Genomic DNA, 25,260 nt, shown 5'->3' with positions numbered 1-25,260 from the left:
AAAAGTGACCATGAAGTTACCAGAGTGTTAGCAAAGTCCAACTAATGTCCCATTATGGTAGTTAAACATCATCCCCTTTATGTGTCACTCTGGTCCCAATGCCAGTGTGGTTGGCACCTAATTCCCCTCTGAAGTAGCTGAGCCAGCCACTTAGCTAAGACAACTTAAGGATGGACAATAAATGTTGGTCTTGCCATTGACACCCGCACCCCAAGAATTAGTTATTTTTAAAAAAGAACCTCTCTTCTCTCCCCATAACCACGCAACTGTGACCTCCCCCAATGCTTCACCATCTCCTGCACCCTTTTGTCAAATACTAGCTGCCGAGCCGAGATGCAGAATGCCATTATATTGACAGCTTAGTTCCAGAACTCTGCTTATATTCATGTGGCTGCCGATTACTGGAGTTGCTGACTGAAGAGTTGTGGCTCAGCCAGTACTCGGCTGTTTACAGTAGAGCAAAAAAACATACCATGGGTGTAATTAACCATACTATTTAGATAGTGAGACCGCTGTACAGAAAACAAAAATAAAATCTCTTGGCCCACCACTGCCAGTAGCTACAGAGACTGTGCATCCCCGGCTGAGTAACTCAAGTGAAGGACCGTGGCCCACAATCACAGGACAGCAGCAATTTTCCAAAGAAGAGAAGGCCGGTGGCTAGATAACACCACGCTCGGGTTGTCCGAAGCTAAATATTGTGGGAGGCAGGATAGCCTGAGGGAGGGAAGAATCCCACAGCTCTGCAGTCCTGAGAGGGCCGAATTACAGTAGGGCAACCTGACTAACTATTCGCATCATATTTCCCACCTTTCATGGTCTCAGAATGTGCTTTGTAGTCAATGATGTACATTTGAGGCATGGTTGCTGTTGCAATTTAGGGGGCAGATGGTGATGTCGTGGTAATGTCACTGGAGTAGCAATCCAGAGGCCCAGGACACGAGCTCAAATCCCACCACAGCAGGTGGTAGAATTTAAATTCAATTGAGACCAAGGGGAAAGAGTGTTAATGGCAGTCCCCAGAAGGCAGTTCTATCTGTGGCCATTAGCACCCGGTTTCCCTGGGTTTCTGTGGCTATGACTCATCTTTCATTCTCACTCCACAGTATAAATATTTCCCACTTTCTCTGTCTGTTAGCTTTGACAAAGAGTCATCGGACTCGAAACGTTAGCTCTTTTCTCTCCCTACAGATGCTGCCAGACTTGCTGAGATTTTCCAGCATTTTCCCTTTCGTTTCAGATTCCAGCATCCGCAGTAATTTGCTTTTGTGAAATATTACTGATTGTGTCATAAAAACCGACGTTGTTTACTAATATTGCTTCAGGGAGGGAAATCATTCTCTACCTGTCAATCCCAGCCTTAAATTTATTCAACAAGGGAATATCGCAACACTCTGGGGTAGAGAATTCCAAAGATTCACAACCCTTTTCAGTAATTTCTCCTCATCTCTGTCCTAAATGATCAGCCCCTTATCCTGAGAATGTGACACCGTGGTTTAGATTCACTGATCAGCAGAAACAATCTCCCAGCGTCCACCCAAACGAACCTCTGCAGAATCATGTACAATTCAGCAAGGTCGCCTTTCATTCTCCCAAACTCCAGAGAATATAAACCTAATTTACTCAGCCTCTCATCATAGGACAACCCTCTCATCCCATTTCGTGAATTTTCACTGTTACGGTCTCCAACGCAAGTCCTGCCTTTCATCCATCACCATTCCAAAGGTTGGTCAGTGTCATGTGAGGGTCCCTTTAAGAAAAGTGTGTTTTATTCAAATGGCTACAGTGATGTCATTGTGTGGCTGGAGCTGGAATGTGATTCCATGTTTTACTTTCGTTTTGAGCTGGAAGCTGCTTTGTGTTTTACTTTCATTTTAGTTAGTTGGGAGCTGCATTCAAGCAAGAAGGTGTATTGATCTGTCTCTCTCTGCAGACTAAAGAATGTATTCAGCTCACTTGATAATTTAAAAGTGATACCTGCTTTCTGTAGAGAATTCAAACCTGCTGTCTTTGTTAAAAAGGGTATTTGACTAATGGATGTTGTTAGGAAAGTTATTAAGGGTTACCTATAGAGTATTGTATCTGTGGGGATTATCACTGTTGGTAGTTGATAAACTGTTTACTGTGTGTTTATAAAATGTTAACTGGATTCATAGAATAAACATCGTTTTTGTTTAAAAATTTCTCTGTTGCATCACACCTGTAAAGTGGGCCCTTGTGCTCCCCATAAACAAAATCTATTAAAAGTTGTGGGTCAGGTGAACTCCATGATATACTTTGGTGTTCTCAAAACCGTGGCTCCTAATAACAGTACGAACAATCTTTTTCCACTGATTTTAGATCCAGCTGCCAATGGTGGAGTGATGGAAATGATCCGATAGACTCTGCAGTTTTATTCTGTCTGAAACATATCAGACAGATTTTCTCAGCCCACGAGCTGCGTTGATGTAGTTCCGGAGCTAAAAGAGCTAACCTTTTTTAAGCTGAAAGTTTTGGACAAGAATAAACCGGAGTCTGTCTTAGAGCACAGTCAGTGTTATCAGTACACTTTCTGTTAAACCTTTCAGTCAATTTGTAACCTTTAAAGGTTAACAGATTTCAGCATTCCGGCAAAGAGCCTGCGATAATGTGCACATATAATGCTTACGGCTTATCAAAATCATTGCAAGGCAGTTCACAAGGACATAAGTGGAGAGGAAGTCGGAATGTCAAGCAAGGGTCCAAAGATGTGACAGTTAGTGGAGTTGCGGGATGGAGCTGGGGAGTGGGCCGAGGGAGGGGTGTTCTTTCAGGGGGGTCGGTGCAGGTTCGATGGGCCAAAAGGCCTCCTTCTGCACTGTAGGGATTCTATGATTCTATTCTATTGGGAGGGGATTTGACCTGCAATCAAAAAGGTGTACCTGGGGGAAAGGTTTGAAAGAGGGGAGAGGTATAAAAGGGCAGAGGGATTTAGGGAGTAAATGTGATTGTAAAGAATCCCGTTGCAGGGAATTCTCACACATCATCCTTCCCAATATTGCAAAAGGATTAATTGCTCACTTATCCCTGATGAAGAGACTTTGCAAGTTATTTTTAAAATCTAAATTTAGTGTACCCAATTAATTTTTTCCAATTAAGGGGCAATTAAGTGTGCATATCACCTAGCCTGCATATCTTTTTGGGTTGCGGGGGTGAAACCCACATAAACATGGGGAGAACATGCAAACGCCACATGGTGACCCAGAGCCGGGATCGAACCTGGGACCTCGGCGCCGTGAGGCTGCAGGTAACCTACTGCGCCACTGTGCTGCCCAGGGATCTTGCAAGTTAGCTGTTGTATTTGCCGACATAACAACTGTAACTAGTCTTCATATACAACCTGTTGACCATAAATTGCATTGTGGTGAATTGCATCGTGGTGTTTGGAACACTAGAAAGACATCATAGAAATACAAATGCTTTGTTAAACTTATTAATAACTTCTTTAAGGGTGGATGGAATGTCCATTGGGTGTGTTATTTGTCAAAAGCCCCTCCTACGGCCTAGTTAGTGTTGAAATAGATACATAAAGCTCTAAATTTCCTTCGCTGATTTTAGATCCATTTTGAGTTTTTCAGGATTGGACTATTCCGAATCGGATTCTGAAGACATGACTCCATTAGTTGCCAATGGAGTTTCCCAGGCACTCAGGGATCCTCAGCCTAGTTCCAAGACACGGATTCAATTTAACTGGGATTTTTTGACACTTATAATTGTTAGCGTATTTGCTCAAACTAAATTAACCTTTTGGTCTTTCAACATGGCCTCCTCCTATTGGCTAGTGCTATTGGTAAATTCCTGTCTGCTCAACTTTAACACAGAAATTAATGATGGTGTAATAGCATAGCAACCCATAAAAGGCATCTTTTACATGCCAGCAGAATACGGCAGGCTAAGAGTCTATGTGATTTCATGATGTAAGTTTTGTCTGCCAAAGAGTTGGTTTCATCTAAATAATAGGAATATCTGTTAGAATATACCTGTACGATCTCTTATTTTATCTTCAAATAAGAGCCCAAGGTCCGGTTGATTGGAGGTGTCCAAAAATACAACTTTATTGCTAATTATTCACTTTAATACCCTTGCTTAAGAACTAAATCAAAACATAGATTAAATAATACATAAACTGGTCAGAACATAGCGAAAAGTATGAAACATAAAAGCATAAGAAAAGTATAAGGAAATAGATGATTCAAGAATTCAGGAAGACAGGAATTCAAGAATGTAACCGTGCCCACGAGGTCTTACTTTTAAAGGAATCCATATCTATGGCCTAATCCCTCATTTACTCTCATTGGCTTCTAATTGTCAGCTGAAACCTTCTGATTTGTTCAAATAGATGTCTGTCGTTTGGAACATGATTTGTTATACAGGCAATGGTCATTACTTAAGATTCACCAATGTTCATCAAATTAATTAAATGTCGATATGCATCCGCCACGTGCGCTAATCCTACAAAGTTAAGGTGCTTGCATTAACCTTGCTTTTGCTAAGGCTTTGCTACATTTTTATTACTAAATATACTGAACAACAATGGTTTTATTCTCTACGTGAAACATTTATGCATCTTTTTATGAAACAATGTTTTGAATTTCTACAGACATGGCTCCAAAGTTTGATTGTTTATTCATTATCCAAAACAATGACTATATTTTCACAGTCAAGATATTTTTAATAATTTTACTCTTTATACATTACATTTTACATTTATACATTAAATTAGCACCTAAAACCATGAATAAATGAATAAATCAATAATCTGTCAATACCTGCCATTTTGTTGGAAATAGCCAAGGAAAATGCTCCATTAATGGATTAATAATGTTGCCACACACACAGCCCATAGGCAGGAAGGCCAACTCTTATGAAAGAAGATTAGGGACATTTCGGCCATGGATCATCAGGTGGGGTGTGCAGGTGACAGTGAAGGAGGGAGGAGGGGGCTGCTGGGGACCATGAAGGACGGGTTGGGGTTTGCTCATGATCATGAAAGAGAGGATGGGTGTTGTTGGTGATGACAACAAGAGGGGGTGGAGGGGGGGGGGGGGGGGGGGTGGCAGCACGGTAGCACAGTGAGTAGCACAGTTTTTTCACAGCTCCAGGGTCCCAGGTTCAATTCCTGGCTTAGGTCACCGTCTGTGCGGAGTCTGCACATTCTCCCCGTGTGTGCGTGGGTTTCCTCCGTGCTCCAGTTTCCTCCCACAGTCCAAAGATGTAGAGGTTAGGTGGATTGGCCATGATAAATTGCCTTTGGTGTCCAAAATAAGGTTGGTTGGGGTTGCTGGGTTACGGGGATACGGTGGAGGCTTGGGCTTAAGTAGGGTGCTCTTTCCAAGAGCCAGTGCAGACTCGATGGGCTGAATGGCCACCTTCTGCACTGTAAATTCTATGATGACTATAAGAGTTGGGACCGTGAGAGCATGCGCAACAAGGGTTTGTTACACATGATAGCTGGATTGGTGGGAGGGGGGAGCGTTGGAAAAGCAATTTAAATGTTCAACCTATTTCGTTGAGTCACAACATTATCATATCTCCGGTGCCGACTCACTACTCCAAGGGCGGGATTCTCCGAACCCCCGCCGGGTCGAGAATCGCCGCGGGTCGGCGTGAATCCCAACCCCGCCGGCCGCCGAATTCTCCAGCCCTCCAAAAGTCGGCAAGGCGTGAGTCGCGCCGCCCGCCCCAGAGAATGGCGGGGACCGGCGCGACTCAATGGGCCCCGGGGCTGCCGGAAGCCTCCGGCCAGCGATGGGCTGAAGCCCCGCTGGGTTTTTGCCGGTCCCGCCGGCGTGGATCAGACTAGGTCCCTTACCGGCGGGACCTGGTGGCGTGGACGGGCTCTGGGGTCCTGGGGGGGCGCGGGGTGATCTGGCCCCGGGAGAGTACCCCCACGGTGGCCTGGCCCGCGATCGGAGCCCACCGATCTGCGAGCGGGCCTGTGCCGTGGGGCACTCTTTTATTACACGTCGGCCATGTCAGCCTCCACGATGGCTGCGCGTAGGTGACCCCCCGTCCTGCGCATGCGCAGGGATGACATCAGCGGTCGCTGAGGCACCCGCGCATGCGCGGACCCTCGCCGGCCGGCGGAGTCCCTTCGGTCCCAGTTGACGTGGCGTCAAAGACTTTCCACGCCGGCCGGCGGGGCGCAAACCACACCGGCGCCGGCCTAGCCCCTGAAGGTGTGATGGTTCACGCCACTCCGTCCCATCGGGACCCCCCGCCCCGCCGGGTACAGGAGAATCCCACCCCATGTCTGGCTGGAATAATTCAAACTAACCCTGGCGACTCCCAGGCCCAGGCTCCCGTAGAAATAAGGGACCAAAGGCTCTCCTGAGGAACACGGGACAAACAATCAAAATAAGGGACAATCCCTTAGGAAACTTGGCAGCTAGTCACTCTGCCACCAGAAAACTTTCACCTCATCATTCAAAACCATTACTGACAAGAAAATATTCAATCAAAGAGTCTGAAGGGTTCGGAATGAGTAGGGATGTGCATATCAGTGATTTTCTAGTGATGCTAGGCCTTATAAGAGAGAGTTAGAGTTGTAGGAAGATGAGCTTTGACGGTAGGAGTTGGGTGAGCTTAAATAGTGTAAGTAGAGTGCTAGAGGGATGATCTCTAAGACAAATAGGCTACAGGAGGGATGATCAGTCATTTTAAAAAAAAAAAAATTTTTATTGGAATTTTTTGAAAAATATATATCAACAAAACAATAATAACAATAACAATAATAATAAACACCTCCCGGCACCCGTAACAACGCATATAACAAACCCCCCCCCACCCCAATAAACAACAGAATAAATTAACAATAAGCAAATTAACTTAAACACTATCCCCCTAATCCCCCCCTCCCCCCCCCGGGTTGCTGCTGCTGCTGACCTAGTACCTTATCGTTGAAGGAGGGATGGTCAGTCATGATCGCATTGAATGGAAGGGCAGACACAATGGGCCAAATGGCCTACTTCTGCTCCTATGTCTTATGGATCTCCTTTTGGGCCAATTAGATTTGTATTATCCTTTGGTTTATTCATGTGCTTATTCCACATTTTCTTTCCTTCCCTTTACTTTCCAGCGCTTCTTGTGGTGGAGACCGACACATTCGGCAGCCATGTGAGAATTAAGGGCAAAGAAACGGGCCATTACATCTGCATGAGCAAACGAGGGAAGATTCTTGGCAAGGTAATCACTATTCTCTGAGACTCAGTTCCACTGTCAAATCCTCAAATATTTCATGAACATAAGAAAGGGAGTAGGCCATTCAGCCCTTTGAGGCTGTCTGTCATTCAGTTAGCTCTTGGATTATCCGAGTCGTAATCACCCTATCGATCTCCATGTACTTTCATGCTCCTTGGCTAGTGATAATCTGTCCATGAATGCTATCTATTTTCATCTGTGTTGAGGAATAATTTTCAACTCTCTGAACATGCTCACATGAGATATCTAACACCTACCTGATATACTCTTTGGTTTTAATGCCTCATCTGCAGTACTCTCTCAGTGTTGCACTCTGGATTACGTAGCTTTATTTCTTGTAAGAGCCTTGAGCCCATCATCGAATGGCCGAGAATTTACTTGGAACAGCTCCCGTTCTAGCACTGCCACTTTGCCGGAAGTCTTCGCAAGCGTTGCAGAACTGGAATTTATCGGTCTCACTTCCAGCACAAAGATGTGACAGAAGCATTCGAGGAAAATCTCCGGCTGATGGCTCACAGGCAGGAGTGCAACCAACTGAGCCAATGCGATGTATTGTCACGTGGAACAAGATCTTTGTGCTCCCAAGATTCCCAAATGTCGTTTTTGTTCCTGACAAAACAGCATTTCACTGTGCCACCTACGTGTCCTAAGACCACACACCAGGGGATCCCATTGAAGGAGGCCATTCAGTCATTGAGTCTGTGCCAGCTCTTTGAAATGCAATCCAGTTAGTCCAGCCTGCTATTCCTCCATATCCCTTCAATTCCTCCTCCTTCATGTTTTTATTTAAATCCCTTTTGAATGCCAATATTTAATATGCATCGTGCAGTACATTCTAAATTATAACCAGTCATTACAAAAATAAACACTCTTCCACCTGGTTCTTTTTGAGCCAATTTACCCTCTGATTATCACCCCTTCAGACCTGGGAATAGTTTCTCTTTATTATTTAAACCGTTTAGGATTTTAAACATCTCTACCAAATGTCATGTTAGTCTCTGTGCTCTAAAGAGAACAATGGCAACCCCAATTTCTGAAGTTGACTCATGTAACTCTAATCCCTCAACCCTGGATCACTCTCATCGTGACGTGCGATTCCAGCATTGGACACAACATTCCAGCTCAGCAAGTGTTTGATATAGGTTCAACATAACTTCACTGGCTTTTCCCTGTCTCATCGCTATACGATACAGTAACCAGAATACAGCATACTTGAACCATCTCCTGCCATTCCAAAGTTAAGTTCTACATGTTTTCTGAATGCGATTTCCCTCCCTACCCATTCTTCCCACTCTTTGGGCCACTGACCTTTTCAGGTCAGAGTAATTCACGGAGTTAAAAAGAAAATTCACCTCAATTCCCCTCTGGCTCTTTTTCCAATTATCTTAACTCTGTGTCCTCTGATTGCCAACCCGTCTGCCAGTAGGAACCGATACTCTCAGTTTACATTTTCTAAACCTCATAATTTTGCGCACCTCTATTAAATCTTCCCTTAACCAGCTGAATCCTTGAGTGAAGTACAAATCTAGAATGGCCGAGCAATCCCCTCCATCAGAATGACAGATACAAATCTCCCTTTGTGCTTTAACTTTCCCATCTTTCTGCATTATAGGAGACAGCATAGGGTCTTCAGCCCCTCGAACCTATTCTGCCATTCTATTAGATCAAAGTTAATTAGTATCTTAACTCCATTTATCTAACTTGGTCTGTAACCCTTAGTACTCTTTTTTAAAAATTTTAAAATAAATTTAGAGTACCCAATTAATTTTTTCCAATTAAGAGACAATTTAGTGTGGCCACTCCACCTACCCTGCACATCTTTGGGTTGTGGGGGCAAAATCCACGCAGACACGGGGAGAATGTGCAAACTCCACACGGACAGTGACCCAGAGCCGGGATCGAACCTGGGACCTCGGTGCCGTGAGGCTGCATGGCTAACCCACTGCGCTACCGTGCTGCCCTAGCCCTTAGTACTCTTGCCATTCAATTAGGTCATAGTGGCCTATGGCTTAACTTCATCTTCCCATCTTGGTTCTTGACCTTTAATACCCTTGCCCCGACAAAAATTTAGAATTTCTGTTTTGAAATTTTGAATTGGCTCCCAGCCTCAAAGTCTTTTTGACGAGAAAGTTCTAGATTTTCACTCCCATCTGTGTGAAGTGCTTCCTTATGTCTGTCACTCATCAATGGCTGGGCGCTGACTTTATGGAAATGCCCAATGACCAGGGCTTTAATCTTTTATTATTGTCACAAGTAGGCTTACATTAACACTGCATTGAAGTTACTGTGAAAATCCCCTCGTCGCCACATTCCGGCGCCTGCTCGGATACACAGAGGGAGATTTCAGAATGTCCAATTCACCTAACAACGCGTCTTTCGGGACTCGTGGGAGGAAACCAGAGCACCCGGAGGAAACCCACGCAGACACGGGGAGAGCGTGCAGACTCCGCACAGACCGTGACCCAGGCTGGAATCAAACCTGAGACCTTGGCGCTGTGAAAGAACAGTGCTAACCACTGTGCTACCATGCCGCATCCTTGGCTTGAAACGTGAACTCTGTTTCTCTTTCTGCAGGGGATGCTGGACCAGCTGAGTGTTTCCAGCATTTCCCATTTTTATTTTTTTTGGATTTTTAAAAATCTCTTGTGCTCCCCTATTCCCCCAAATGCTGGGGCACATTAATCTGGCAATCCTCTAGTCCCTCCACCAAGCCATTTTGCATGTGTAAGGCTAGATAACGAGCATTATTTATTTATTTCAACCTGGGTTGGCATTACAGCTGAGCCTGGTCCTGGCCTCGACTGAGAATCTGGCTAATATTTCAGCCACCTCTTTCCCAGCGACCCGGACGCCAATGTCCACAACAACAACTTGAATTTATATCCTTACATGCGGGCGGTGTCAGAGGACAGGAGAACTGGCAACATGACCCTCATTCAAGTAACGATAAACCCAGCAACAGTTGAACAGTCAGTTTAGCCTGAGTAGTGGGAATGCTTTGCAAATCAATAACCTGGGATAAAGTTAAGAGCCACCTGGTAAAATATGGATTAATTCAGGAAAGCCAGCATGGGTTTGTTAAAGACAAATTGGGTTTAACTGATTTGCTTGAGTTTCTTGATGAGGTAACAGAGAGGGCTGATGAGGGTAATGCGGTTGAGGTGCTGCATGTGGGATTCCAAAAGGTATTTGACACAGTGCCATATAGCAGCACAGTAGCATTGTGGTTAGCACAATCGCTTCACAGCTCCAGGGTCCCAGGTTCGATTCCGGCTTGGGTCACTGTCTGTGCGGAGTCTGCACATCCTCCCCGTGTGTGCGTGGGTTTCCTCCGGGTGCTCCGGTTTCCTCCCACAGTCCAAAGATGTGCATGTTAGGTGGATTGGCCATGATAAATTGCCCTTAGTGTCCAAAATTGACCTTTGTGCTGGGTGAGGTTACGGGGATAGGGTGGAGGTGTTGACCTTGGGTAGGGTGCTCTTTCCAAGAGCCGGTGCAGACTCGATGGGCCAAATGGCCTCCTTCTGCACTGTAAATTCTATGATCTAAATTCTGTGATAACAGACTTACCAGCAAGGTTGAGGCCTTGTGGAATAAAAGAGGCAGCATGAGTAGGAAGTTGATTGTGTGACAGTGTGAACGTTATTTTCCAGACGGGAGGGCGGGGTGGGGCTCCATAGGGGTTGATATTAGGATCACAGCTTTATTGGTATATATTAGTTGATATACAGGGCACAGTTTCAACATTTGCAGATGACGTACAATCTGGACGTGGGAGTGTAAACCTGAGGAGGACATTGCTAGATTTCAGAGGACAGAGGGACGTTGGTGGAGTGGGCAAATTAAATTTAATGCACTGAAGAGTGAAATGATACAAGTTTGTTGGAAAAATGAGAAGAGAGGGATCATAAACTGAAGAGCGCAACTCGAAAGGGAGTGCAGGAGTAGAAAGACCTATGGTTTTACATACACAAAAATCATTGAAGCTAGCAAGGTAGAAAGGGGTTAAAAAAAAAGCACAAGGGGTCCTAGGCTTTGTAATTAGAGGCCTAGAGTACAACTCCAAAGGAGTTTTTGTTAATCTCACCTAGAGTTTTGTGTCAAATTCTGGGTACCACAGATTTACGAGAATGTTTCCAGGAATGAGAGACAGATGGATTGGAGAAGTGGATAGATTGGAAAGTTAGGTTTGTTCTTGGAGAAGAGAAAATTGAGAGGAGATTAAATGGAAGTGTTGGGTGGCCTAGGCAGAGAAGACAGAGAAAGGTTATTCCAGTCGGTGAAGGTCGAGAAGCAAAGGACACAGAATTGAAGTGGTTGACAAAAAGTGACATGAGGAAAAAACGTCTATACTCAACAAGTGGTTAGGATCTGGAATGCAGGGCCTGAGAGAAAGGTGGAAGCGGATTCAATGCTGGCTTTCACAAGGGAATTGGATAGTACCTGAAAGGAAACAAAATCAAGGCTAGAGGGAAAGGTGAAAAAGCTAAATTACTCTTGCATAGAAAAGACACAAACTTGACAGGCTAAATGACTTTCTTATATGGTGCAACCTTCCTATGATTCTTCCCAGTACTTTTGACGTGGTGAAACTTTGAGACCGAATCATATGAAGGAGATAGTAGGACAGGCGCTCAAAACCTTGAACACCGGTAGGTTCAAGGAACATATTAAAGGAGGAGATCTAGAGAGGTGGACACGTTTGGAGAGGGAATTGTGGAGTGTATGGGCTTAGGCAGCGACAGATGGAGTAATTTAATTGAGGGCTTTGCAAGAGGTCATTCCATTCTATCCAAAATCAGGCATTCATTATGGATTAATAATCAAGATGATTGGGGACCAAAATTATGGTAAAAATCCCAGATACAAAGAACACCAGGGACATTTTCCACCAGGAACAATTTTTGTGAAAATTCCTGCAGTAAGAGTTGTAGTGTAGAAACATATGACAGGATTCACCAGTCCCCCCCAGCCACATTTCTCAACATCGCACTGTTCGTTGGCAGTGGGATTCTCTTGCCCCGCCGCTTGTCAATGGGATTCCCATTGAAGCCAATCCATGCCTCCGGGAAACCCGTGGGCGGGGATGTGCTGCCGGCAGGAAGAAAGAGTTCCAACGGCCGGAGAATTCCAGACATAATCATTAGGGGGATGGAAGGAGTTAAACATAAATGCCCAGATCAACATTTTTATGTGCCCATTTGTATTAAGCCTCACTGCAAAGCCTGTATAAAATGAAAAGAAACAAACAGTGTGTGCTGTTGGCACAGCCAAGGGTCTGGCTCTTATACTCAGGTCAGACAGACATCATTGCATTTCAATTCCAAATACTTCATACTGCTCACCCAGATAAAACGCATGTTAAATTCTAAACCCTGTTAGAGTGCACAATGGATTGGAACTTTAATGCTGTACTTCATCATGGCATGCTGGTTGAAGTGCTCCATGATGGAACACAAATGGGAAAATTCACTTAGTTGGTGTACTTTCGGTGGGAGCATGGGGTCAGTGAATCAACTGGTTTAGCTGGTTTAGCTCACGGAGCTAAATAGCTTGCTTTTAAAGCAGACCAACCAGACCAGCAGCACGGTTCGATTCCCGTACCAGCCTCCCCGGACAGGCGCCGGAATGTGGCGACTAGGGGCTTTTCACAGTAACTTCATTGAAGCCTACTCGTGACAATAAACAATTTTCATTTTTCATTTCAACTTACCTCATTGTCGCCCTGCCCCCGACTTGAGATCCCTTTGAGTATTGCTCCTGACTCTGAGTTTGAGGTCAAGTTCCCAAGATGAATACTGAGGTTCAAAGTTATTCAGCCTATCTTATCTAGACCATCCAGAAAGTCAAATCTCATTTCCTTTCACGCTGTCCCAGAATCTGCAAACATTTCTTTGAAGAAAAGCTGCTTTCTCCTGCAAATCATCACTAAAGACAATTTTCCACTTATTGATCATTCTTTGTGAGGAAAACCATTCTTTCATCTCTCCTCAGTTTAAGTTTTATTGGTTTGAACCGAAGCCCTGTTACCCATCCGTCATCGTTTTCCTCTGTTTGATATCCAAATGCTGACTTTGCAGAGTTGTACTCCTTGGATGGACATCTTGCCTTTCAGGAGTGCATGTGGATGGCCAAATTGTGGGAACAGTTTTCTTAATTTCCCAATCAGCTCACCCAGCTGAGAGAATCGAACCTGGGACATTTGTGAGCAATATGACCAAGCCATTCATTAATTAGACACTCAAGTTCATTGAGAAATTTTTGTGTTTGAACATTTTCTGTAGGGGGAATTTGATAAGAAAACTGAGAAGGTGTGTGTGTCTGAGGAACAACAGTGGCAATTACCAACATAGAGTTTGACTTCCCCTTGTGCTAAAGCAAATAATAACAATTGAAACTCCTCCAACCAAAGCAGCGTGGAAACCTATCACACAGAAGAGGCCATTCAGCCCATCATGTCAGCTGAAAAGCTGTTATCCAGCCTAATTCCATTTCCCAGCTCTTGTTCCGCAGCTTCTAGGTTACGACAATTCCAAGTCCTGATTCAACAGTATTGAGCAATTTGAAGCACGTCATGTGTTAAACGTAACGTGAGATAAAGGATGACTTTGGAACTGTATGATTCCCAAAGCTCTCCACGACTAGGGAATTTCCTCATTTCGCATTCTTTATAGGTTAATGATGCAGTTTGATTTCTATAATTTGTCCATGATTATTATGGAATGTCATGCTTTTTGTTGTAGATGCAAAGAGAGAGAATCAGAGGTGACACATGTTGAGTTTGTATACTGTAGTACAAGTGGTTTACTCACAAGATCAGTCTGGGTAAAATGGAGAACTACAACAACCTGCGAAACGCTCCGATGATGTCATTGCGTAACACGCGACATTACACCAGCCAGAGGTGTTACTCTGATACATAACATGGGGTACAGAAGCATCGGGGTTATAAGTTCCGATTTGAGCAAACCTGGAATACTAAGATAGGAGTTCAAATCCCACCACAGGAGCGGGTAGTTTCAATTTGTTTAATTAAATAAATCTGGAATGAAAAGCTAGTATCAGTAATGTTCATGAAACCATCGGATTGTCATTAAAAAAAACATCTAATTCACTTTTGCAAAGAAAATATATTCTCCTCACCCTGGCTTATAGGTGACTGCAGATCTTGGTGGATAACTCTTAACTGTCCTCGATGTGGCAAAGCAAGCCACTCAGCTGTAGACAAGAAGGCAGCTCATCACTACCTTCTCAAGCGCAATTAGGGATGGGCAGTATGTGCTGACCTTGCCTGTGATGCTCAGATCCCATTAATGATTAAAATAATACTCCTTTTTTTTTGATCATTATTGTTTCATGTGACTACGAGACGAACTGGTCTTTTCTCATGCAGTAGTCTTAATGTTCCTATGCCAAATGATGCTTGGCAGGAGGAAACAGATGAAGATTGTACTAGTGATGGCACAAGGGTGGGAAAATACGAGTCTATTTACTTTGGCGTCCTGATGATGTTTCTATTTGCCTCATATTACTCAAATGCTGTTTTCCTAAATGCTAGTTTCTGAACACTAAATCCTGATTCTGATCGATCAGATACACTCGGATTGCACTGCGCCCAGCGGCACGTGCTGTTCCGTGCCTGAGAACGAGGTGCCACTCGATTGGATTTCTGTGCCTCTGACATTTAGCATTGAAAAATGTAAGCATTAACACTATGGGCGGGATTTGCTAATAATGGGGCTATGTCCCCACGCCGGCGTGAAAAGCGGTGCCAACCACTCCGGCGTCAACGGTCCCCAAATGTGAGGAATTCTCCCCTTCCTAGGTAGGCGCCGGAGTGATCCCCGCAGCTCCAGCCGGCGCGGAACGGCCCGCGCGATTTCGTGCATGCACGGAACGGCTGGCGTATTTCCACACATACGCGCTACGGCCGGCGTATTTCTGCGCATGGGTGGGGGTTCCCTTCTCCGCGCCGGCCACCGGGTAAAATGGCGGACTAGGGGCCCGGCGCGGAGTAAAATAGGCCCCCACAGAACCAGCCCGCCGGCCGATCGGTATGCCCTGATCGCAGGCCAGGCCACTGTGGCCCCCCCCCCCCCTCCCCGCCTCCCCCCCCCGCCCGCAGGAAAGCCCCCGTAGACTCACCTTCAGGTCCCGCCGTGTGGGACCTCAGTAATCCACACCGGCGGGACGCGGCCAAACCCGTCGGCCTGGCCCATCGGGGCCCGGAGAATCCCGGGGCGGGGGGTGATGTCAACGGCCCCCAACCGGCGCGGCGGGAATCCCACGAGTGCCCGAGAATCGGCGCCGGAGAATGGGGAAGCCGGCGTAGGGCTGACTGGTCGCAATTGTCGCGACCGCCCCCTCCCCTCCCCGCCGGGGATTCTCCGACCCGCTGCCTTTGGGTGGGATTTTCTGGACCCGCTCACCATGGAAACGGTCGCAGGTGAGACAGAAAACCTGACAGACCAGCAAAGGATCCATTGGCTTCAATGGAAATTTCCGATCTTGCGGGTGGCGAGAATTAAATATTCCACCCTCAGTTTTAAAGTATGTCTGTGCGTAGTTTAGAATCAGCAGGTTTCTTACATTTGGGAGTGCGTCAATGATTGCTCGAAGGTGGAAATGACCATGAAGGTACATCTTGGACTGGATTCTCCGGTACCCCAGTTATGTGTTTCTAGGCACCGTTCTGTTTGCCAGTGGCGGGATTCTACCTTCGTGTCACTTGTGAATGAGATTTCCCATTGAAGCCACCCCATGCCTCCGGGAAACCCGCAGGTGGGGGTGTGCTGCCAGCGGGAAAAGAGAATCCCAAAGGCTGTAGAATTCCGGCCTTATTTGTGCATTAAAAGCCAGAGATTTTAGGGGTGCTGCAGTTTGCAATTAGTTTGTGTTATCAACGACAAAATATCACCAAGTGCTCTGAATCCAGTTGTACTTCGTCAATGTAGCTCCTTCCTAACACATATTTACACAACATTAATGTGGTGCCGAGTTGGACTGAGTTAGACTCAGCCAGGGTGGCAATTGGGCTTTGCAAGATTGAGACACGGCCCATCCCCACCCCACCTGAGAGTGTGCAACGCACTGCCCCAGGAATGGTGAGAGTGTGCAACACACTGCCCCAGGAATGGTGAGAGTGTGCAACACACTGCCCCAGGAATGGTGAGAGTGTGCAACGCACTGCCCCAGGAATGGTGAGAGTGTGCAACACACTGCCCCAGGAATGGTGAGAGTGTGCAACGCACTGTCCCAGGAATGGTGAGAGTGTGCAACGCACGGCCCCAGGAATGGTGAGAGTGTGCAACGCACTGCCCCAGGAATGGTGAGAGTGTGCAACGCACTGCCCCAGGAATGGTGAGAGTGTGCAACGCACTGCCACAGGAATGGTGAGAGTGTGGAACGCACTGCCACAGGAATAGTGAGAGTGTGCACCGCACTGTCCCAGGAATGGTGAGAGTGTGCAACGCACTGCCCCAGGAATGGTGAGAGTGTGCAACGCACTGCCCCAGGAATGGTGAGAGTGTGCAACGCACTGCCCCAGGACTGGTGAGAGTGTGCAACGCACTGCCCCAGGAATGGTGAGAGTGTGCAACGCACTGCCCCAGGAATGGTGAGAGTGTGCAACGCACTGCCACAGGAATGGTGCAAGTGTGCAATGCACTGCCCCAGGAACGGTGAGAGTGTGCAACGCACTGCCCCAGGAATGGTGAGAGTGTGGAACGCACTGCCCCAGGAATGGTGAAAGTGTGCAACGCACTGCCCCAGGAATGGTGAGAGTGTGCAAAGCACTGCCACAGGAATGGTGCAAGTGTGCAATGCACTGCCCCAGGAATGGTGAGAGTGTGCAACGCACTGCCCCAGGAATGGTGAGAGTGTGGAACGCACTGCCCCAGGAACGGTGAGAGTGTGCAACGCACTGCCCCAGGAATGGTGAGAGTGTGCAACGCACTGCCACAGGAATGGTGCAAGTGTGCAATGCACTGCCCCAGGAATGGTGAGAGTGTGCAATGCACTGCCACAGGAATGGTGCAAGTGTGCAATGCACTGGCCCAGGAATGGTGAGAGTGTGCAACGCACTGCCCCAGGAATGGTGAGAGTGTGGAACGCACTGCCCCAGGAATGGTGAGAGTGTGCAACGCACTGCCCCAGGAATGGTGAGAGTGTGCAATGCACTGCCACAGGAATGGTGCAAGTGTGCAATGCACTGCCCCAGGAATGGTGAGAGTGTGCAACGCACTGCCCCAGGAACGGTGAGAGTGTGGAACACACTGCCCCAGGAATGGTGAGAGTGTGCAACGCACTGCCACAGGAATGGTGAGAGTGTGCAATACACTGCCACAGGAATGTTGAGAGTGTGCGACGCACTGTCACAGGAATGGTGAAAGTGTGGAACGCACTGCCCCAGGAATGGTGAGAGTGTGCAACGCACTGCCCCAGGAATGGTGAGAGTGTGCAACGCACTGCCACAGGAATGGTGCAAGTGTGCAATGCACTGCCCCAGGAATGGTGAGAGTGTGCAACGCACTGCCCCAGGAACGGTGAGAGTGTGGAATGCACTGTCACAGGAATGGTGAGAGTGTGCAACACACTGCCACAGGAATGGTGAGAGTGTGCAACGCACTGCCACAGGAATGGTGAGAGTATGCAACACACCGCCACAGGAATGGTGAGAGTGTGCAATGCAGTGTAACAGGAATGGTGAGAGTGTGCAACACACTGTCACAGGAATGGTGAGAGTGTGGAACGCACTGCCCCAGGAATGGTGAGAGTGTGCAACACACTGTCACAGGAATGGTGAGAGTGTGGAACGCACTGCCCCAGGAATGGTGAGAGTGTGGAACGCACTGCCCCAGGAATGGTGAGAGTGTGCAACGCACTGTCACAGGAATGGTGAGAGTGTGGAACGCACTGCCACAGGAATGGTGAGAGTGTGCAACGCACTGCCCCAGGAATGGTGAGAGTGTGCAACGCACTGCCACAGGAATGGTGAGAGTGGTGGCAATTGGGCTTTGCAAGATTGAGACACGGTCCATTCCCGTGGCACTGCCCCAGGAATGGTGCGAGTGTGCAACGCACTGCCACAGGAATGGTGAGAGTGTGCAACGCACTGCCACAGGAACGGTGAGAGTGTGCAACGCACTGCCACAGGAATGGTGAGAGTGTGGAACGCACCGGCCCAGGAATGGTGAGAGTATGCAATGCACTGCCACAGGAATGGTGAGAGTGTGCAACGCACTGCCCCAGGAAAGGTGAGAGTGTGCAACGCACTGCCACAGGAACGGTGAGAGTGTGCAACGCACTGCCCCAGGAACGGTGAGAGTGTGCAACGCACTGCCCCAGAATGGTGAGAGTGTGGAACGCACGGCCCCAGGAATGGTGAGAGTGTGCAACGCACTGCCCCAGGAATGGTGAGAGTGTGCAACGCACTGCCACAGGAATGGTGCAAGTGTGCAATGCACTGCCCCAGGAATGGTGAGAGTGTGCAACGCACTGCCCCAGGAATGGTGAGAGTGTGGAACGCACTGCCCCAGGAACGGTGAGAGTGTGCAACGCACTGCCCCAGGAATGGTGAGAGTGTGCAACGCACTGCCACAGGAATGGTGCAAGTGTGCAATGCACTGCCCCAGGAATGGTGAGAGTGTGCAACGCACTGCCACAGGAATAGTGCAAGTGTGCAATGCACTGCCCACATGGTGAGAGTGTGTAACGCACTGCCCCAGGAATGGTGAGAGTGTGGAACGCACTGCCACAGGAATGGTGAGAGTGTGCAACGCACTGCCCCAGGAATGGTGAGTGTGGAACACACTGCCACAGGAATGGTGAGACTGTGCAATGCACTGCCCCAGGAATGGTGAGAGTGTGCAACACACAGCCACAGGAATGGTGAGAGTGTGCAACATACTGCCACAGGAATGGTGAGAGTGTGCAATGCACTGCCACAGGAATGGTGAGTGTGGAACACACGACCACAGGAATGGTGAGAGTGTGCAATACACTGCCCCAGGAATGGTGAGAGTGTGCAACACACTGCCACAGGAATGGTGAGAGTGTGCAACATACTGCCACAGGAATGGTGAGTGTGTGCAACGCACTGCCACAGGAATGGTGAGTATAGAACACACTGCCACAGGAATGGTGAGAGTGTGCAACATACTGCCACAGGAATGGTGAGAGTGTGCAACACACTGCCACAGGAATGGTGAGAGTGAGCAACGCACTGCCACAGGAATGGTGAGAATGTGCAACTCACTGCCCCAGGAATGGTGAGAATGTGCAACGCACTGTCCCAGGAATGGTGAGAGTGTGGAACGCACTGCCCCAGGATTAGTGAGAGTGTGCAACGCACTGCCACTTGAATGGTGAAAGTATGCAACACACTGCCCCAGGAATGGTGAGAATGTGCAACGCACTGCCCCAGGAATGGTGAGAGTGTGGAACACACTGCCACAGGAATGGTGAAAGTGTGCAACGCACTGCCACAGGAATGGTGAGAGTGTGCAACGCACTGTCACGGGAATGGTGAGTGTGCAACGCACTGCCTCAGGAATGGTGAGAGTGTGGAACACACTTTCATGGGAATGGTGAGAGTGTGCAACACACCGCCACAGGAATGGTGAGAGTGTGGAACACACTGCCCCAGGAAGGGTGAGAGTGTGCAACGCACTGCCACAGGAATGGTGAGAGTGTGCAACACACTGCCACAGGAATAGTGAGAGTGTGGAACGCACTGCCACAGGAACGGTGAGAGTGTGCAACATACTGCCATAGGAATGGTGAGAATGTGCAATGCACTGTCACAGGAATGGTGAGAGTGTGGAACGCACTGCCACAGGAATGGTGAGAATGTGCGACGCACTGTCCCAGGAATGGTGAGAGTGTGGAACGCACTGCCCCAGGATTGGTGAGAGTGTGGAACCAACTGCCAGAGAAATGGTGAGAATGTGCAACGCACTGTCACAGGAATGGTGAGAGTGTGCAACACACTGCCACAGGAATGGTGAGAGTGTGCAACGCACTGCCACAGGAATGGTGAGAGTGTGGAACACACTGCCACAGGAATGGTGAGAGTGTGCAATACACTGCCGCAGGAATGGTGAGAGTGTGCAACGCACTGCCCCAGGAATGTTGAGAGTGTGCAACGCACTGCCACAGAAATGTTGAGAGTGTGGAACGCACTGCCCCAGGAATGGTGAGAGTGTGGAACACACTGCCCCAGGAATGGTGAGAGTGTGCAACGCACTGCCACAGGAATGGTGAGAGTGTGCAACACACTGCCACGGGAATGGTGAGAGTGTGGAACGCACTGCCACAGGAATGATGAGAGTGTGGAACAAACTGCCCCAGGAATGGTGAGAGTGTGGAACGCACTGCCCCAGGAATGTTGAGAGTGTGCAACGCACTGTCACAGGAATGGTGAGAGTGTGGAACGCACTGCCCCAGGAATGTTGAGAGTGTGCAATACACTGCCACAGGAATGGTGAGAGTGTGGAACACACTGCCACAGGAATGGTGAGAGTGTGCAACGCACTGCCACAGGAATGGTGATTGTGTGCAATACACTGCCACAGGAATGGTGAGAGTGTGGAACGCACTGCCCCAGGAATGTTGAGAGTGTGGAACGCACTGCCCCAGGAATGGTGAGAGTGTGGAACACACTGCCACAGGAATGGTGAGAGTGTGCAATGCACGGCCCCAGGAATGGTGAGTGTGTGCAATACACTGCCACAGGAATGGTGAGAGTGTGCAATACACTGCCACAGGAATGGTGAGAGTGTGGTACACACTACCACAGGAATGGTGAGAGTGTGGAACACACTGCCACAGGAATGGTGAGAGTGTGCAACGCACTGCCACAGGAATGGTGAGAGTGTGGAACACACTGCCACAGGAATGGTGAGAGTGTGCAATGCACGGCCCCAGGAATGGTGAGTGTGTGCAATACACTGCCACAGGAATGATGAGAGTGTGCAACGCACTGCCCCAGGAATGGTGAGAGTGTGGAACGCACTGCCACAGGAATGGTGAGAGTGTGCAACGCACTGCCCCAGGAATGGTGAGTGTGGAACACACTGCCATAGGAATGGTGAGACTGTGCAATGCACTGCCCCAGGAATGGTGAGAGTGTGCAACACACAGCCACAGGAATGGTGAGAGTGTGCAACATACTGCCACAGGAATGGTGAGAGTGTGCAACGCACTGTCACAGGAATGGTGAGAGTGTGCAATGCACTGCCACAGGAATGGTGAGTGTGGAACACACGACCACAGGAATGGTGAGAGTGTGCAATACACTGCCCCAGGAATGGTGAGAGTGTGCAACATACTGCCACAGGAATGGTGAGTGTGTGCAACGCACTGCCACAGGAATGGTGAGTATAGAACACACTACCACAGGAATGGTGAGAGTGTGCAATGCACTGCCCCAGGAATGGTGAGAGTGTGCAACACACTGCCACAGGAATGGTGAGAGTGTGCAACATACTGCCACAGGAATGGTGAGAGTGTGCAACACACTGCCACAGGAATGGTGAGAGTGTGCAACGCACTGCCACAGGAATGGTGAGAATGTGCAACTCACTGCCCCAGGAATGGTGAGAATGTGCAACGCACTGTCCCAGGAATGGTGAGAGTGTGGAACGCACTGCCCCAGGATTAGTGAGAGTGTGGAACCAACTGCCAGAGAAATGGTGAGAGTGTGCAACGCACTGCCACAGGAATGGTGAGAGTGTGGAACACACTGCCACAGGAATGGTGAGAGTGTGGAACACACTGCCACAGGAATGGTGAGAGTGTGCAACGCACTGCCACTTGAATGGTGAAAGTATGCAACACACTGCCCCAGGAATGGTGAGAGTGTGCAACGCACTGCCCCAGGAATGGTGAGAGTGTGGAACACACTGCCACAGGAATGGTGAAAGTGTGCAACGCACTGCCACAGGAATGGTGAGAGTGTGCAACGCACTGTCACGGGAATGGTGAGTGTGCAACGCACTGCATCAGGAATGGTGAGAGTGTGGAACACACTTTCATGGGAATGGTGAGAGTGTGCAACACACTGCCACAGGAATGGTGAGAGTGTGGAACACACTGCCAATGGAATAGTGAGAGTGTGGAACGCTCTGCCCCAAGAAGGGTGAGAGTGTGCAAAGCACTGCTACAGGAATGGTGAGAGTGTGCAACACACTGCCACGGGAATGGTGAGAGTGTGGAACGCTCTGCCCCAGGAAGGGTGAGAGTGTGCAACGCACTGCCACAGGAATGGTGAGAGTGTGCAACACACTGCCACAGGAATAGTGAGAGTGTGGAACGCTCTGCCCCAGGAAGGGTGAGAGTGTGCAACGCACTGCCACAGGAATGGTGAGAGTGTGCAACACACTGCCACAGGAATAGTGAGAGTGTGGAACGCTCTGCCCCAGGAAGGGTGAGAGTGTGGAACGCACTGCCACAGGAATGGTGAGAGTGTGCAACATACTGCCACAGGAATGGTGAGAATGTGCAACGCACTGTCACAGGAATGGTGAGAGTGTGGAAGGCACTGCCACAGGAATGGTGAGAATGTGCAACGCACTGCCCCAGGATTGGTGAGAGTGTGGAACCAACTGCCAGAGAAATGGTGAGAATGTGCAACGCACTGTCACAGGAATGGTGAGAGTGTGCAACTCACTGCCACAGGAATGGTGAGAGTGCGGAACGCACTGCCACAGGAATGGTGAGAGTGTGGAACACACTGCCCCAGGAATGGTGAGAGTGTGCAACGCACTGCCACAGGAATGGTGAGAGTGTGCAACACACTGCCACGGGAATGGTGAGAGTGTGGAACGCACTGTCCCAGGAATGGTGAGAGTGTGGAACGCACTGCCACAGGAATGGTGAGAGTGTGCAACGCACTGCCACAGGAATGGTGAGAGTGTGCAACGCACTGCCACAGGAATGATGAGAGTGTGGAACGCACTGCCCCAGGAATGTTGAGAGTGTGCAATACACTGCCACAGGAATGGTGAGAGTGTGGAACGCACTGCCCCAGGAATGTTGAGAGTGTGCAACGCACTGCCACAGGAATGGTGAGAGTGTGCAACGCACTGCCACAGGAATGGTGAGAGTGTGGAACACACTGCCACAGGAATGGTGAGAGTGTGCAATGCACGGCCCCAGGAATGGTGAGAGTGTGGAACACACTGCCACAGGAATGGTGAGAGTGTGCAATGCACGGCCCCAGGAATGGTGAGAGTGTGCAATACACTGCCACAGGAATGATGAGAGTGTGCAACGCACGGCCCCAAGAATGGTGAGAGTGTGCAACGCACTGCCCCAGGAATGGTGAGAGTGTGGAACGCACTGCACCAGGAATGGTGAGAGTGTGGAACACACTGCCCCAGGAATGGTGAGAGTGTGGAACACACTGCCCCAGGAATGGTGAGAGTGTGGAACGCACTGCCACAGGAATGGTGAGAGTGTGCAACGCACTGCCACAGGAACGGTGAGAGTGTGCAACGCACTGCCACAGGAACGGTGAGAGTGTGCAACGCACTGCCACAGGAACGGTGAGAGTGTGCAACGCACTGTCACAGGAATGGTGAGAGTGTGTGCTCGCTTCGGCAGCACATATACTAAAATTGGAACGATACAGAGAAGATTAGCATGGCCCCTGCGCAAGGATGACACGCAAATTCGTGAAGCGTTCCATATTTTTCGCCCTTGCCTTTGCCTCCCTGATTGCCCGCCGTAGAATCCTGTTTGGCTGGCGGTCAGCAGCACCACCCAGAGCTGCAGACTGGCTGTCCGACCTCTCGGAATCTCTCCAAATGGAGAAAATCAAATTCGCCATCCGAGGGTCGGACGACGGCTTCCACAGAACGTGGGAGCCATTCATGCAACTGTTCCGGGACCTGTTTGTGGCCAACGTACATGAGGAAGAATAGTCGGGTGGCCAAGAACCAGGGGAAAATGGGCGGGAATCGGGGGAAGGTAGCCGGGAGGAGGGGGGGGGGGGGGGGGGGGGGGGGGGGGTGCTACGGGCTCGGTATGGGGGTTTGATGGCAAGCCAAGGCCCAAAACCAAACTATAAATAAATGCCTATAAACATGTGCCTCGGCCATATTGGGGAATGTAAAATATGTATGCTGGCTAAAGGGGGCGGCCACAATTATTGTTATGAAGATGCTTACCTGTAAATATTCATGTAAAATTTTTGTGTTTTCCTTTTTTTTTTCTCTATCTCTAATAACTTGTAATTTGTCATATATAAAATATGAAAACTCAATAAAAAAACATTTATAAAAAAAGGAATGGTGAGAGTGTGCAACGCACTGCCACAGGAATGGTGAGACTGTGGAACACACTGCCCCAGGAATGGTGAGAGTGTGGAACGGACTGCCACAGGAACGGTGAGAGTGTGCAACGCACTGCCACTGGAATGGTGAGAGTGTGCAACGCACTGCCACAGGAATGGTGAGAGTGTGCAACGCACTGCCACAGGAATGGTGAGACTGTGGAACACACTGCCACAGGAATGGTAAGAGTGTGCAACGCACTGCCACAGGAATGGTGAGACTGTGGAACACACTGCCACAGGAATGGTGAGAGTGTGGAACGCACTGCCACAGGAACGGTGAGAGTGTGGAACACACTGCCCCAGGAATGGTGAGAGTGTGCAACGCACTGCCACAGGAATGGTGAGAGTGTGCAACGCACTGCCACAGGAATGGTGAGAGTGTGCAACGCACTGCCACAGGAATGGTGAGAGTGTGCAATACACTGCCACAGGAATGTTGAGAGTGTGCGACGCACTGTCACAGGAATGGTGAAAGTGTGGAACGCACTGCCCCAGGAATGGTGAGAGTGTGCAACGCACTGCCACAGGAATGGTGAGAGTGTGGAACGGACTGCCACAGGAACGGTGAGAGTGTGCGACGCACTGTCACAGGAACGGTGAGAGTGTGCAACGCACTGCCACAGGAATGGTGAGAGTGTGCAACGCACTGTCACAGGAACGGTGAGAGTGTGCAACGCACTGTCACAGGAATGGTGAGAGTGTGG

At 48.7% G+C, this 25,260-nt stretch overlaps 1 protein-coding gene and 1 non-coding gene across 2 annotated transcripts in view; both read left to right on the top strand.

Moving 5' to 3' along the window:
• Positions 1-25,260, top strand: part of fgf24 (fibroblast growth factor 24) — an 87,368-nt gene that overhangs the window by 44,344 nt on the left and 17,764 nt on the right. The window contains exon 3 of the mRNA XM_038792944.1: positions 7,097-7,203. Coding sequence (XP_038648872.1) covers positions 7,097-7,203 — 107 coding nt within the window. The remainder of the gene's footprint in view (positions 1-7,096; positions 7,204-25,260) is intronic.
• Positions 23,808-23,914, top strand: LOC119963995. The gene has a single exon (XR_005460237.1). It is a non-coding gene; the product is annotated as a U6 spliceosomal RNA (small nuclear RNA).

This window comes from Scyliorhinus canicula, chromosome 3 (genome assembly GCF_902713615.1).
Source record: "Scyliorhinus canicula chromosome 3, sScyCan1.1, whole genome shotgun sequence".
NCBI classification, from domain to species: domain Eukaryota; kingdom Metazoa; phylum Chordata; class Chondrichthyes; order Carcharhiniformes; family Scyliorhinidae; genus Scyliorhinus; species Scyliorhinus canicula.
The sequence above is the reverse complement of the archived record's forward strand: the minus strand, read 5'-3'. Positions and strand labels throughout refer to the sequence as shown.